This window comes from Dendrobium catenatum, unplaced genomic scaffold (assembly GCF_001605985.2).
Source record: "Dendrobium catenatum unplaced genomic scaffold, ASM160598v2 fragScaff_scaffold_432, whole genome shotgun sequence".
Taxonomy (NCBI): Eukaryota; Viridiplantae; Streptophyta; class Magnoliopsida; order Asparagales; family Orchidaceae; genus Dendrobium; species Dendrobium catenatum.
Window position 1 is genome coordinate 718,575 of NW_021318894.1, and position 16,713 is coordinate 735,287.

At 37.5% G+C, this 16,713-nt stretch overlaps 1 protein-coding gene across 5 annotated transcripts in view; it reads right to left on the reverse strand.

Annotated features, from left to right (window-relative positions):
- Nucleotides 1-16,713, reverse strand: part of LOC110092638 (probable LRR receptor-like serine/threonine-protein kinase At1g06840) — a 93,202-nt gene that overhangs the window by 58,106 nt on the left and 18,383 nt on the right. For 4 of the 5 annotated variants that reach the window (XM_028694268.1, XM_020817279.2, XM_020817280.2 and 1 more), the window contains 6 exons: nt 5,299-5,370; nt 5,034-5,105; nt 4,476-4,619; nt 4,321-4,392; nt 4,155-4,226; nt 3,501-3,575 (listed from right to left, as the gene is read on the reverse strand). In XM_028694268.1, the coding sequence (XP_028550101.1) occupies nt 3,501-3,575; nt 4,155-4,226; nt 4,321-4,392; nt 4,476-4,619; nt 5,034-5,105; nt 5,299-5,370 (507 nt within the window). Of the gene's footprint in view, nt 1-3,500; nt 3,576-4,154; nt 4,227-4,320; nt 4,393-4,475; nt 4,620-5,033; nt 5,176-5,298; nt 5,371-16,713 lie in introns of all 5 variants that reach the window. The other variant, XM_028694270.1, reaches the window with a different exon arrangement.

The window sequence follows — 16,713 nt, forward strand, 5'->3', positions numbered from 1 at the left end:
GATTTCTGGAGTGGCATGGCCCGTAAATAGGTGAGAGATCAAGGGTAAATGGGGAGTGGTTGGATGGATGGCCGATATTGAATCCCTTGATCATGGACCGTTCGTCAGACATTTTAAGGTCTTAATGATGTCGGAATTCGGCGATCTTAGGCTCGTTGGATTCGTCTCATCGAGTCGCTCGATTTGACTATAATTGGGCTCCGGTTAAGTCAAATTTGGTGTCGTTGATTCGTATTTTTGAGACGCTTAGTTTGACTGCAAGTTCACTGAAATCGAAGTTCAAATGATCCCAAATTTAATTTTTAAAGTTTCCGGCTCGATTTTGCCTCGAGATTTGTGCTTGATCAAGATAATTTTTTGATGATACATCATATATATATATATATATGCGTGAATTAATTTTTGAAGTTTCCAACTTGATTTTGTCTCGAGATTCGTGCCCGTTCAAGATAATTTTTTGTGGATGTATCAAAAAGTAAATATAATTAATCATTGCTTTAATTCAGAAGGCGTGTATTTTCAATATTACATATTTAATCAAGCATTTTGACCTACATCACATAGCCAGTGAAGTCAGCAAGCGCAGGAATCCCTTCTGTCCACTTCCGTCAAAAATGATACCAGATTTGTCATGCTCAAACTTTTCATACTTGAATTTTCCTTTGTTTCCATGAGTAGAGACCTGGGCACAAGATTAAGGTTAAGAACTTAGTGGTAACCGCAATGATAAATTGTTGATAGTTCTCTCATAATTGAGATGAGAGGTCTTGATTGGTCGTGTTTCATTCTCATACAAAAGATGTTAAGAACTTTTCTGAAAATTATTTGAAAAAGTAGTTCAAAATTTGAGCCTGATTTCTCTCATGTTTATGAAAATTATTAACCAATTTGGCCTCATTTAAGTATAACCAAGTTAAATGTAATCATTATGAAGCCTTCCTTGTCTTGGTTGATATAGTTAAAGCTGAAGCCAAGCTCGATTGTAACTTTTTAAAAGCTTAATAGTCGATATAGTTTCTATTAAGCTTTGGTTATATCTTTTCCATCAATTTGGGTTTTTATAGTAGTTGCCTAGTTAGACCAATCAGCTTAGAGTACAAAGGAGTAACTGCATCCTCTCAACGCTACAAAAACAGTTGGAAGAACAAAATAGACCCCAAACCATTACCACCAATCCACCTCTGCTTATCATCAAGTAGTAGACCCAGACTTCTTGTGGTCATGATGCCTGTTGGGTGCTGGGATCATGCATGAGAAGAAGGATTGTTTCTTTCGCTTTTCGCCGAACAAAAGAGTTCTCAATGGAACCTTAGATTTTGCGCTCCAGTGCCTAGTGTTTTGGTTTTTTTGGTTCCCCTTGGAACCCGAGAGATTGAAGCTCTTCCTCAATTTTGATAGAGCCTTGACAACCTCGGATTGAATTGCTTTCACATGATCCAAACCAGTTTGCAACTCCTTCGTAACTTTATTGTTTTCTTGCTGCATGTTGAGCAGCTCGCCCTGGAGCTTTACTGCTAGGTAAGGATTGACCCAGACCCGAATCGGGTCGGGTTCGGGTCCGGAAACCTGACCCGTTTTTAAAACCGGGTCGGGTTTGGGTTGACCCAAACAGTGCCGGGTCAGTTTCGGGTTTGACCCGAACCCGACCCGCCGACCCGAATTGACACTCCTAAATCCTATCAGTCCCTATTTATATGGAAGGAGATTCTAAAATTATAAACAAATAAAGTAATAACAAATAAGTGGAAAATAAATTGCAAAATAAAAGAAAAAAAGTAATCCAAATATTCCTTGAATACAAAATGTTAAATAAAATTATATATATATATACAATCATGTGCCATCAACCGACTAAATGATCATCACCAGGCCTTTGTAAAATTATCTTTTTAAGTATTACATGAGGAGTTACTCTCTCTATTCCAATCACTTTTTTTGTAAAACTTTAAGTTGTTTTGCCATTAGTATTGTTAGCTCCTTCCTATTAATTTAACATGAATTCTATCTAATCCACTTATAATGCATATTTTGCCCCCCTCCGACATATAACCAAAACATTCAAGTATATTTCAAATTATACTATTAATGGGTGCCACTCTCTCACTCTAATACAATCATTTTCCTCCTCATTTTTTAAATTTCATCACATATTCATCTTACCACTTTCATTTCTTCCGCATTGCAATTAAAGCTTCGTTTGTGACAATTTTCTTATTGTTTTTTAAAACAGCTTTCTAGTATAAAAAATCCTAATTTGAAAATTTTTTGTACTAAAAGCTGCCATATAAAGCATTAAAAAAGCTATCCCAAATGATGCTGATTGTTTTTTTACTACTATAAAATTTGTGTACTAAAAAGCTGATTAAATAAGCAATAAAGAAGCCGTCTCAAACAAAGCCCAAGTCTCCTATCATCACTCTAACCATTTGATGTGGCATACATCCAAGAAGAAAATTCAACGACCTAAAACAACAAGCAAAATGAAAGCTACTATGTAGAATTTTATTTTAATGTTTGTGCATCACGTAGCAATTTCTAGTTTGTGTATTTTAATTGACGAAATATACTACATATTTGTTGCTTTTAGATTGTGGTTGTAATTGTAATGTAAAATTGTGAAATTCAATATTTTGAAAATTTGAATCTCATTTTTGAAATCTTGTAGGAATTGAATTGAAATTAATTTGTGTTCATAAAATGAAAATAAGATTAATTCCGAAGTAGTTCATTGAAATATGTGGTTATAATTTTCTAAATGGTGTATTTTATTTGATTTTATTTCAATTTCTAGATGGAATGAAAAATGAACAAAGGTTGTTCTTCCGTTTACAAAAATTGGCTTTCTATCCAAGAAGAAGAGGCAGGCTGGATGGTTAGCCCTCACATGAAGAAGTTTAGTGATCTCTTGAACCTTCCTACTTTGGTTAGTGACAAAGCTTATATTACTTTTATTTAAAGATTTTATTTTATTTTGAAATATTTTTATAATAATCCCCACACCATCCTACATCTATTTCCCTACATTCTTACAAATTTCCATCCAAAACTCCTCGTGGAGCTATCGGCCAAAATTAGGCTATTTGACCAATCAAAAACCCTTTAAAATTTAGTAAAAATCTCCAAAATTATTCTTAAGGCATTTATCTTCCAACTTTAACTATTTTTAAGTCCTATAATGCCCATCAATTGAATTCCTAAAAGCAACCATCATAGGCAAAACCTTTGGTGGCACCCCACCACTATCTTGTATCAAAATTCTTAAGAAAACAAGCTATATTTAAAGCTAAATACAGGTAGATGAGTGAAAGCAAGCTAAATACAATCATTATCTAAAAAATTAAAATTAATAGGTCAAGCAAACAACTAACTATATAAAAAACTTTCAGATATTCTTAAGAAACTTGAACCTTAGCACAATGTATTTACTTCCATTTCTAACATTTCTCATGAACTGATAGCCATAAATGCTAACCTACATTCAAAAGAGAAAATGAACTTACAATTTTAGAAGTGTATTCATGTTACCATAAGAAGCTGGAATTGTGCTGCCGTTGAAGTTGTTATTGTCAAGTTGACTGCAAAACAGGTAGATGACTCTTAATATTAAGACCATCATCAATGAGAGAAAACAATGGAATAATCACCCTTCAAATTGTCGTACCGTGGTTAAAAGCAATAGTTGATAAAGCAACTATAAAAATGACAAATTAAAAAGAGGAAATAGTTCAAATTAGCCTTTCATGTTTTAAAGACATTGAATCTGTACCCCTCAACGAGATATTACAAAGACCTCCAAAATAATGAACAATTCGTCAAGTTTTAAACGAAATTAAGGAAACAGCATAAACTAACTAAAAAGCTATGATGATTACACCGTTATGCCAAACAAATAATTATTTGTTCCAAAATATAAGAAAAAACCAACAGTATGACAGACAAAATATTGAAGACAAGACTCAGAATCTTACTGAATAGACAAGCAAGAGAAAAATGATACATTACTTAATGCTTTTTAAAGCAGCTTTTTAGTGCAACAATTAAAATTTTTATATAAAAAAATTGCTTTAAGAAGCATTAAAAAAGCATCCCAAACAAAGTATTAGTCAAAATTTAAAAAGGCATTTCATGAAAGAACTGCAGTAAAATTTACATACAGGATTTTCAAATGCGGCAACATGGAAAATTCTGGAGGAAGGTACCCAGACAAGTTATTGTTATCAACGAGGCTGCAAAAGTTTATTAACTCAAGTTAAAAGTGCCAAACATGGCTAATCAGTTAGAATATCGAACACTTAGAACAAGAACCAGTAATGCAGTTACAGGTGAAGGAGACGGGGCAGTCTAGATAATTCTGATGGAATTTGTCCACTTAATGAGTTATTATTCATGTGGCTGCATAAAAGAACAGCATTAACTGATAAATTAAATACATCATTTAAAGATCAGTCATCGAAGTGAATGTAAACTCTACTCACAGATGCTTTACACTGTTCAGATTAGCAAATGATTTTGGTATTAGCCCTGATATCTGGTTCTCGTCAATTTGCAGCCTATTTAAGTTGACAAGATAGCCAATCTCCTCAGGTAACGTACCAGATAGCTCATTACCACTTAAAAGTCTGTAGAGTATTTAAAGAAAATGTTTAAAATAAAAGAAAATAATTATCAATATCAAAACAATGTAATCAGAAGAAATTATCCACTTCGCAAATGTCAAATTAAGATAATGGAATTCTAAAATAATATCTTCATACAAGCTTTAACTTACAGAAGTGTAAAGCCTAATTTGATTGGACAATTTTTGTGCTTATTCATTTTTAAAAACGGTTTACTATTTGGTTCCTCAAACCCACGTTCTCAATAACATTTTTTTTTTCATATTTCTGTTGTTTTAAGAAAGCTTTTTATATATGCTTCTCCGTTTAGAAAACTCTTCTCTAAACCGGTGTTTTGTAAAACTACATTTTACAAAAATACCGGATAACCAAACGAAGTCTAAAATATGAAATATGCCAAAAATTAGCTTAACTTACAGAAGTTTAAGGGATGTAATATTGCCGATCTCCTTTGGAATGGTTCCATTGATCTTGTTCCGCATAAAATCCCTTTAGAAATGGAAGATTCAATCAGAATGGAAGCCTTACAAAGTTATGATCGATATTACGGCTAAGGAATCTGTGGGTTAGAATTAAAAATTAAAATATTAATAGCATTTTAAGACAAAGAAAAGAAATTAAAAGATTTTTTCCACACACACTCATATTGTTAAATCTCCAAATCTAACATGTTCAAACTTACAGTATCTGAAGATGAGATAGAAGACCAAGCTCTGGCACCAAAGTTCCCGAGAGGTTTTGCTTCAAAAGATGCCTAACAAGAGACAAAGCTAAATCAGTGGCAGATATAGATACTGAAGAATAAAATGGTTAAATTGATCATCTCTGAGTAAAAAAAAAGTCCAACAAACGCAAACTTCAGATTGCCTAGATGTGTTATTGAAAATACATAAAATAAGCTGCACTCGAAGCAATAAATTTAATAAAAAAATATCATGAGCAGGTTTTGTGATGCAGGACATTCAGGATTAGGTTTCTTGATGTTACTGCTACGATGTGTATGCTTTAATGCAACGGAAAGTATCAATTATATCAACTTTCTTTAGGTGAAAAACAATCAATAGTAGAGTTTAAGCCCAATTAAAAATGAAATGTTGCTAAATATCCAAAAACAGCAACCAAACATATTAAGACTTCATTTGGGACAGCTTTCTTACTACTTTCTGAAGCTGCTTTTTAGTACAATTTTTTTTAGTTTAAAAAAAAAAAATTGTACTAAAAAAGTTGCTTTCGAAAGCAGTAAGAAAACCGTCCCAAATGCAACCTAATTTTCCCAGAAGCAAAGTTTCAAAGTATAGCTTTTTGACCAAACTCAAGAACAAGAACCAAGAATAAAATTATGCCGCATGCCAGTACAAAGAGATGACTTCTCGAAATCAAATAGTTACACTTTCACCGCACTTAAAAAGAATCACACATCGAACTAGCACTCATACTCTTGAAAACCAACAGAGAAATTTTTTATTCAAGCCAATATTTGTCAATTACATTCCTCAGAACAACATTTATAACTCTTAGTAAGGATAATAGATAAGGTTGACATAGAATAAAAAATTTATTCTTAATTTAATTTAAAATCGCCAAACCTAATTGAAGCAACATGCTAACCATCATGAAATCCCGCAAGAAATCACAACAGCCTGCAGTGATATGGAAACCACAACTACAACACCAAAGAAATATCACCATATCTTCTTTTTATTTTCCTGATCTAATGGCATTCTTCAAATATATCTTCTCAATTCGAGGGATTTTGAAATATATTCTTACAACACAAGAGAAGCCTTTGTCTACATTATAAGCCCCCGAGTATCAGCTTCAGTTGGGAATTAGAGTTGTAGGCCTATTTTGGTTTATCTTCCTTATGCATCGACTATTTTCCTTTATCTACGTTATAACCACTTATTTTCCCTTATTTGTCCTGAGAGAGGACGTGGAGTATATTTCACCCCTTTTTGCATCCGAGGTTTTAGCCATTTTAGGCTTATAAGAGTGGCCTTCTGATCTCGAGAGCAATTCACGCAGCCATAAATTTCTGGCGACTCCGCTGGTGGTTTAGATTTTTTCATTCTTTGACTAAATCATACTAACTGGTGCCTATAGTATCCAATAAATCAAATGAGTTATAAATTCCAAATTTATTATAATGATTTCATTTAACAAAACCAGATATTCTAAATATTCTTAAAATTATGCATCATTCATAAATCATAAAATTTTATAAGCAGGTTTTTAAATTTATATTTAATTACTTGCCTTGGTATTATTTTATTTTGTTATGGTTGCAATCTCTCCATTTTGAAAGTGGGAGTAGGCTATTCAGACGCTGATTACTAATCCTTTGCCTTTTTATTTATGTCAGTAGATCTGCCAGAACACTTTATTTTACTGCTCTAGCCCTAGGACATCGTACTCAGTAACAAAGTTGGCAGGATTATCGATCATAATAAACTAGGAAACACTAGAGCCACCATCTATTTGGTGTGCTACTTTAATTCCCTGCAGCATCTACCGCAATGCTGCATCGCATTCTCTATTGAATTGGCATGGAATATGAAGGGCTTCTTATTGGAGGCTCCGGACCTGCTGGAAACCTCTTAATGCCGCAATGTATCTGCCAGCGTCATGGAGACTGCTACACCAAAAATCCTCGCAGGAGCTGATCTCTATATTTGAAAGGCTGTACACAACCAGAAACCATATCAACCTAAAGGATTTGGCTGTTGTCTTTGAAAACTCTCAAGTTGAAGTGATTACTAACCACATGTTTTTGGTGTAATTGATAAAAACATATTTAAAAAAAAAATATTAGTTTTCTTTGGGAATCTTAAAATTAGATTTAATCTAATTCTGAAGTTTTTTTTCGATCAAACTCGTTAGAAAAAGATATATCATCCCAAAAGACGAAAATAAAATTTGTATAACGAATGTTCATGACTTAGAATTATGAAACTCATCTTGAATACCATGACCGGATCTCTAAAAAGAAACTTTTATGGCCTCTCGTAGGGTTATACAGAATGAAGTCAAACTAACATATATCTGATTACTTATATTCAAGAGGTAGATCGTCGAATTCACATCCAAAGCCTTATCAAAGAAGGATATATCTCATAGGCCACAGGATGACACCATTCAATGATAATTCTTCTAATTGTAATACTAACGATCATTTTTTGACTTTTTTCCTAAAATAATTTAAAAGTTTTTAGAAACAGAAATTAATTTTAAATCAGGTGCGTGTGTGGTCAAATTATCTTCCTACCGAGCGCAAGTTCTCCTCGTTATGTTAATTACATCGTAGGTAGATAGAATCTCCTTACGAAAACTCTTCGATTAAAAATGGTGCAGAATTTCGTTAGATCTTCTAGGAGTAATATCTCAAAAAGAGAGGAATGAAAAATCAACAGGGGAATGGTATCAAAATTGAGCAGTTATTAACGGAGTTAAAGTGAGGAGAGTTAAGGGGACACTGAGTTCCGCGAAACATCCGGGAAGTGTCCTAATCCTGTATAATCTAAGGTGGGCTTATTGTTTTTGGTGGTATAATGTTATATTTAATTATAAGTTGAGACATTATATTAGAAAATTTGATATTATATTCCACAAAGTTCGGTTTATAATCAAAGATTTGCCCCGGCATCCTAAATCTTATTTGGACACTGGACCACAGTCGTTCGCATCCTACTTAATGCAGTGCAAGGTCTTTGGACTTTACGCTTGGGCCTGGATTGGGGAGCCAGCCCTAACCACCTAATCGATTTAAAAGAGATGAGTCCGGTCTTTTATGAAGAGTGGTAGGGACGTGTATTTTTAAAGTTTTGGAGAGCCGGTGCGGCCGACAATGAGATTCTTCCTAATTGGCCCTTTGACTTATGTTGGCGTGCCAAAAATGCTAAGGACTATGAAATTAAAATTTTGACAAAAGATAAAAGATCTTTAATTTATTTCTAATGCAATGCATCCTAGTTAACAACCTCAAATCAAATATGCTTAAAATTTAAAAACAGACTTAGAAAATTAATTTTTTAGAAGACTGGACTTCCCCAAGTCCGGCACCTCGTCCTCATAGATCAGACTATTCCGGACTCTACCGCGGCGAGTGTTCTAAAGCAAGGAAAAGAGTATGGCAGAAATATGCATGCGACCCCGGGGTCGATCCGGCTATTCTCTAGAATTCGTTTATTTTTCGAGTGTTATTATTTTAGACTCACTAAAATTAGACTTTTAAAGTTATGAGTATAAAACTGTTCATACCCTCACGAGCCTCACGTTATTCCAGTGTGCGAAAACAAAAAGGGCACTACAATCGCCAAAAAAACAAGAAAAAGCAAGCCAGTCCAAAGGCAATCAAATTCTTCACATCAAATTTATTAATTTAATCAATAAATGTCTATAGATAAAAGTTGCCTTGCTTATTACAAACCAGCAATTTTTTGCAGAATGTAAAGTGGCCAGGCACCAACTGACAACAACCCGGATTCTAATTTACTCTCATTGTAATACGCAAGTAGTTTGAGGTCGGGATATCTCAATCTTCAAGTCTTCAATCTTGCTTCTTCTTTGGGCTCCTTCTTACCAAGGCTCCTTTGGATTCTTTGTAGTGGACTACCCAAATGGATCAATAGGGACTTCCTTTAAGGAGAAAGGCCACTCTTTCCCCTTTTTGGGTAGGGAAAGAAGTGTGGCCAATTTGGCATCTTAAATAGAAAGGTCTACTCCCCTAAGCGGGGCATCCTTTTCTCATCGGAGTCCAAGCTTTGGACCTGTGTATCCCACTCAAAATCTAACTTTCACAACACTATACAATTACATCAAATAATTACATTTATATAAAATCAAATTTACTCTCCTGCAAGTTATCCTAAGCAGTTATTAAATAATAAAACAGTTATTCTCTAACCATTATATATATCAGAAAGAAATAAACACACTGGCCACGCTCTTTTTATTTGGGGGCTCTAACAGCTGAAACAACATGTGCAAAACATTTATAATAATGATTTAGCCCTTTTGTTGCCCTGCCTCTTATGAGCTCTCGTTGTGCCACCTGCAGAAAAATTGTCGTGAACATCCAGATCTCGTACCTAACTAAGGGTAATCTAGTCGCCAACACCATCAATCATCCACAGAGTGCAGTATAAAAGTAAACAAACACAGCAAAGTTTATTCTCAATCCACAAACATTGCAGTGAAAACTATACGAAAAATCGGCACACTCAGTTAAAGTAAAACACCGGCCCTTAGCCTTAGATCTAGAGTGGTTGTCCAGCACATCATCTAAAGTGAGTGGTTAATTTATAGGTCGTGTGGCTGGGCTCTAGATCCTAAAGTGGGTGATTAGTTAAATGTTGGACTCTAAATTCTGGTTTATAAGGCTAAAAAGGAATATAGATTTAAAGTTTAATATAAATATATTAGATAACACAAATAAGTCCTAAGTAGTTAAAAATATATTTTAAAAGTTAATTGACTACTACTTTGTTTCACACCGATGGCCGCTGAAGTTCTATTTCATACCTTCCTGGGGTAATGCCAATAGCTCCGGTAGGCTTCTGGCTGTACCCAGTAGCCAGTCTGGATTTTAATAGTTTAATTTAGATTTTGTTTATATATTAAAGAGAGTGCGATTTTATATTAAGGGGAGTTGGTTAGATTTTTAATGGGTTGGTTGTGAGGGTTTTTATTAACCTATCAATTATAGGTTCTAGAATTTTGGGGAGTTTAATAAGATTATTGTAGTTATCCGAGTATACCAACTAAGGAGTCAAAATTTGACTTTTAAAATTAGAGTTAACTTAAGCATTTCAGATTTTTTAATAAATACTAGACCTAATATGATTGTAGTCAGGTGGCACACTAATTTATATTTCTATCAAAGTTATGATTTTAGAAATTTTAACCCGATTTTGACCTAGAGGTTAAACCCAAATGTTGATTTTAACTTTGACCTAAGATTTTGGTGGGTTTTTGAAATTTTTTGAAAAAATACTAGATTTTATATTAGAGTCATATAGCCACTCGAGTTTTGATTAATTTGGAATTTTTTCGATTAGTAAATTTTTTTGGAAATTTAAGTATTTATTGGATATTATTAAATTGTTTCAATTAAGGGCCCTTTTTTAATGCATTTGAACCCAAATGAGTCCCAAAACTTCTTTTGAAATAAACTCCAAAGATAAAAAATGTTCTAAGGAAGTTGATCAGCAAGTGTAAAGATTTTTTGGAATTTTTTAATAATTTTTAATTAATTTAAAATCGATTAACATTGATTTTACCTTAAAGATTTTTTCTTTTTCAAAATTAAGTAGATTTAAAAAGTCACTTAAGAGGATTTTCCAATTTGCCACTTAATTAGTGAATTAATAGGACAATTTTAGAAGGTATTTTAATGCGATTTTATGAATTAATAGTGATTTATTATTATCAATTTATTAAAGCTAGTGACATTTCTTAAGAGGGATTATTGTGGCTCCTATTTGGTGAAACCAAATGAACTCCAAACCGGGATGAAATTTGGGCTATAGGATCACATGATCCTAAGAGACTAATACACACCAAGTTGGACTCAAATGGAGTATCTAAGTGACTAACTAAGCGCCACTCAGGTAAGCCTCTAAGTCACCTTCAAGAAATTCCTAGGGAGCCTATACAGGCTGGATTGGGCAAAAATCACTGGCCCAATAATTCCTTATCCTCACCATCATCAATCACCACAAAGAATTACACCCTAAGGTCTCATTGGTATAGGTCTAAAATCCCATTTCAAAATTTAGAGGGTCAACCCATGTACCTCTTAAATACTCAAATTAAGGGAAAATGCCCATTGAACAAGGTTAAAATGGGGAAAATAAATTTTGGAACTATGTTCAGGAACATGTCAAGTTCAAATCGATCCCAAAATCAGAGCCGTAGGTGAATCTATATTAATAAATATATCGCAAGAGATTCATAAAGTCGCTCAAACCAAAATTAAACTGCATACTACAAGATCTAACATGGTCCGGTGGAGTATGGGGCTTTTGTAGCGTCTCCCTGAGACCTTCCACATGAGCCTAAGAGACACTATAATTTGGCCAAGTGTGCAGGGAGATTTATGAATTTTTTGTGAAGTTTCTCCTAATTTTTCTGTAAATTTATCGGGCCATTTCACAGTCAGCCGCGCTTTACACGCGTGCGTCACGTCGATTGGCGGGGCGAATCATTGGCGCTGACCGCGTAACGGTTCGGATTAACCAGTAGCCGTCGGTGGAGGGATCAGACGGCCACGATTAACAGGCGCTCCGAGACCGAACAGGGATCTAATCCGAGCGCGTGATTAAAATCAACAGTTGAGTTGAGATTTCATCTTCACCTCCCGCGCGTAGTCCAAGCCGTGGAGCTTCTCCCGGCGTGATCGGGCGTCCCGCGCACGAACTTCAATGAAATTTTCCAAAACAAGGGGAGGATCAGGGGTTGGAAACCTTCAATCCAACCGTTGAAATCCCGTTGGGCGTGAAAGGTTTCTTTCAAACACTGACCGGAAATACCTAACTAGGGAGCTCGGCGATGGAGGGATTTTACCGCAGAAGAAGTCTCAACGGATGAGCTGCTCTATCAGGAAGCTTTCAGGAGACTGATGGCGGAGCTAGATTTTCCTTCAGGCGCCAGGATCTGGAAAAAGGGGACAGGCTGGAGGTACGACTTTCGAGCGGGACGGGCTATGAGCTTTTCGCCGGATGTCGCTCGAACAGATGGACGGGCATGATCTGGGAAGTTTGGGAGGAAGACGCCTGCGAGGTTCGCAGAGCTCTGGAGCAATTCGATAATCGCCTGGATCGAATGGCGAGTCGGGGAGCCCACCCTTATTCAGCCGGATCTCGCCAGAGCTAGCGGACGGCTTGAAGGGAATCGTAGCTGGAGAGCTTGATGGATGGCCAGGTGGAAGGGGGCACCATCCCAGAGGGCTCGTGAGGCCTAGCGGCGAGCCACAGCCTTTGGAAGGTTTGGGTCAGGAATGTCTGGGGGGGACCACCGAGCTCCATTTCTCCATTGGTTCCAAGACCGCCGCACGGCCATTGGTTTAGTTCTCGGTTGACCTGGGGAGACCGATGGGGACACGCTGAAATGTCGAGGTTCGGAGTCAATTTTTTGCCTTTGTAGAGGCCATGGCATTGAGTTGATGCTGTCTGGTTGGACCCAAACCTGCTCGTTTACGAGTCAAATTGAGCTCTCAGTCTCCTAGGTAAGGCCAGACACCTAGGGTTTGTATATGGGAGATATAGGTCTGGGTCAGTGCCACCCAATGCAAGTGGCAATTGGGAATTCAAATTTTGATCTGTGTTGGAAGTAGGTCTCGGGGTTGATACCCAAATCTGACTCGCGTTCGGGTCGATTTGGGGCTCAACCCAGGTCACGGCCAGACCCTGGGCTATGAGGTTAGAGAGTGGGTCTGGTCTGGTGCACCCAATGCTAGGGCAATTGGGTCTAATTTGTATAATTGAGATTGAAAGATGGCTCAAGAGGTACCATATGTTTTTAAGCCACTTTGGGTTAGTCCTAAAGGTTGTACTCAAGTCAACCCAGGGTATGGGCTGGCTAGGGAGAATATTATGGATCTAAGGGACACCTATTGGTAGGTGGTTGATCTTGGTCCAATTTGACTTAATCAAGAGTTGGCTCAATGCCCAAGGGTGTTTGGGCACTTTGGTTAGCCTACTCTTGAGCCCAGAGAGCCCAAGGGTTGGGGCTGGTCAAGTGTGGTGCATTGGTCAAGGGAAAACCTTTAATGGAGCTTTGGTTTGGATCACAACTTGATTAAGGTTGGGAAATGGCTTCAAGAGTAAGACCTCTCTTGTGCGCCACACTTGCGTCAAGTGCCGATGGCTAACCCATGTGAGCCCAAGTGTTGGGCCTCGCAAGATGGGTCTCTTGGATGTTCAAGGATCACCCCTTGGCCATCAATGAAATTGGAGTGACCTAATACAAAAAGATTACAGGATGGATAGATGCAGATGTATAGGGTCATATTTAGAGTCGAGCTATATAGTTGACTTGTCCAACCAAGTTGACCCAATAGTCTGGATTGTGATATTTGAAACTGTTAGAAGTTGGTTTCCAAGTAATTTGGAGTTTTCATTTGAGTTGAAATGGGGCATGTTAAATCCCCATACGGGGATTTTGGTACATTCTTACCTCATGGTCAATACCAAGGTCAAATAATTGGGTCTGAAAAAAATATAGTTTTATCTGCCTCAATCGGTCATAATCAAAGACCTGGAGTGTGAACTAGAAGCTTTTGAGAGAAAGCTCTAGGGTCAAGATTATAGGTTTGAATAGTAGTATTCAGTAAGGCACTAGACTGTATAATTATCTGAAGTTTTAGCAGCCTTCGATTTTGAATGAGTAAGTATGCGGGTTAGAAATCCTCCTCGAATGAGGTCAATTTGGAGGCGTTTGACATTAGAGACATGGTCCACTCAATATGCAATTGACAGATCCTGAATCAGAAGGTCAATTGACTTAGTTTCAAGGTGATGGAAGAATCACCTATGAAGGGCTTTAGAACCTAAGTCTTTGTCCTAAAGATTCCTGGGTTTGGATTGAGTTAAGATTGGGATTGAGCCTAAAGGGCTACGGAATACTAGGAAGATCCTAAGATCTAGGGACTTATCGGAGTGAGTCTAAAGAAGTGACCCATACTATAAATGAGCACAAACCAACTAATCTACCCACCAGGTTATCTGAACCTGAAAAGCTCGATGCTCAGCCGTCTCATGTGGTGAAGCCACGAAAAATAGTAGAAAAGAAGCTGAGCCGAGCCAGCACTAACTATTCCACCCCTAAAACTTGCTAGCCCAATAGCCAAAAGTACCATGCCTACCCGGAATGGGTTTGCGGACTTAAAATGGGTGAAGAGGTATAGTCTGAAATTCACAGTGCTAAAGAATCCTTCTAGGACCAGCAATGCGAGTTCCACGTTCTCCGAAGAAAAAAGAACCTGAGACCTTGTTGAGTCCGGGTATACAGAGTCCTTAAAACATGTTAAGGATAAGGGACTAATAAAGAAGAAAGTCTAATGGCCATTGATGATTGAGGCCTAGGAGGACCCCACCACGGGGATTGCTTGAAAAATTAAAGAAAATTCAAAGCCAGTCCCGTGCGGTGAACATCGCGGCATGACACCTGAAGTGTGGGTCAAAGATCCTCCATCGAAAGGTCTTAGTGGAAGGGAAAGCAAATTTGGAGGTTGAAGCCTCAAAAAAAGAAGATATTTGGAGAAAAACTAGATATGGGCATGACAACTGGTGCAACTTACTGAAGATCCACCCCACCAGCAAGCAACGTCAGAAATGTGTACCAAAGAAAGGCCCATAATGATGATCACCCCGACGGTTGACACCGTGGAGAATTCTCCAGGGGATCCCGTCGTTCACCGACCCCATCAAAGGAGGATGCCAACTTTGACCACAACCCATGAGTCGAAGAAATATTCCTACTGAATCAAGAGCCTGAAATCTAGTGGCGCCGTCACTTGGACATCTGAGTCCAGAAAGAGGAAGAACAAAGAGGATGCCATGAACATCAAAGTAATCTACCGGTAAGGCATGAAACATCGATAATGATGCCTGTTATGATGATAACGAAGATGATGGAGATTGGCGGCCACTGCCTAGATAAATACATCGACGCCACCATGACACTAGGTCCGTCACCGGCAGATGTGGTCACTCCTCAGAAGAGGGAGGAGAAGGACCTGAGGAGAATCCCTTCAATGTCGAAGACGTCATGCTTGCCTATATGCAATGGCAAATGAGACGACAAATGAGGGCTAAGAACAAGAAATCTCTTAGCTGAATGAAAAGATGACTTAGATGATGACCCAAATAATACAGATGATGCACAAAATTGTTGCTGTGGGCCCCGCACCCACTCTTCCGGCTGACCCTCCGAACCTTCGAGCGCCTCAAGTTTAGAGTACAAGTACCCCAAAGACGACAATGAGTTAATAACGTCATTCACCAGCCTATTATTGCAGAACATTGCTAGTACTCCGAGCCTATGATAGCGCACAGTTGAGGGCATAATCATATAAAGATCAATGCTATTATAGCTGTTTTTAGGAGAAAATTGTGTGTGGTAAGGGTCGCCCGTATTCTGTCAATATGACAAGTTTCATACCCGAAAGGTACTAGTCCCAAAATTCAATACCTTTAATGGTAATAACAATCCCAAGAAGCACTTGGCACAATTCAAATCCACCTGCGAGAATACAGGAGGCAACAACTCCCTGCTCTTCAGGCAATTCATCAGCATTTTAATGGCAGCTACTTTTGAATGGTACGCTGAACTGCTAAATGACTATATGAATACGTTCATAGAGTTAGAAGCATATTCATGAAGAGGTTTGCCAGCGCTATCGAGAAGATAACATCGCTGACTTGCCTAGGATGAAAGAAAAAGGGACGAGTCAGTGATCAAATATATGACTCGCTAGCACAATATGAGCATGAAATGTGAGCAGCTATTAGAAGGTAGAGCATGCCATGTCGTTGTTAATGTGAAACATCGATATAAGATGCAACCATTTTTGTGCATGACTCCATCACCACATTCAGGATCTGCTGGACATGAGTGGTGAAGTTCGACTGCTTTGAAAGAGAAGAGAAGGGCTGTTGTATTCTACGGTTTAAGCATTACAAGATAGCTAGTTAGTCCTAGAAGCTCTTAGTAGAGGCCGTCCCAAAACCTCTTTCTTGATTCCTTACCAGCGAAATGAAGAAGGAGAGATCCCTATCCCAACCAGATAATCAGCTAATAGACCAAAAAGGTCGAACTCAAAACAGGACATCTAGAATTAGGCCTGGATACCACTGACCAAAAGTGTTGCACGAACCCTTTGGATACTGTACTGCGCCAAATTCTTCCGGGTAAGGTCTACCCTTTGGACTGACAGGTGCATATTGAGCATGAAATGTAGAGAGCTGTTAGAAGAAGAGCATGCCATGTAGTTGTTAATGGAAACATCGATGTAAGATGCTGCATGACTACCATCACCACATTTCAGGATCTGCGACAGAGTGTGAAGTTTCAAGAAATTAATTTATCGGCATGATCA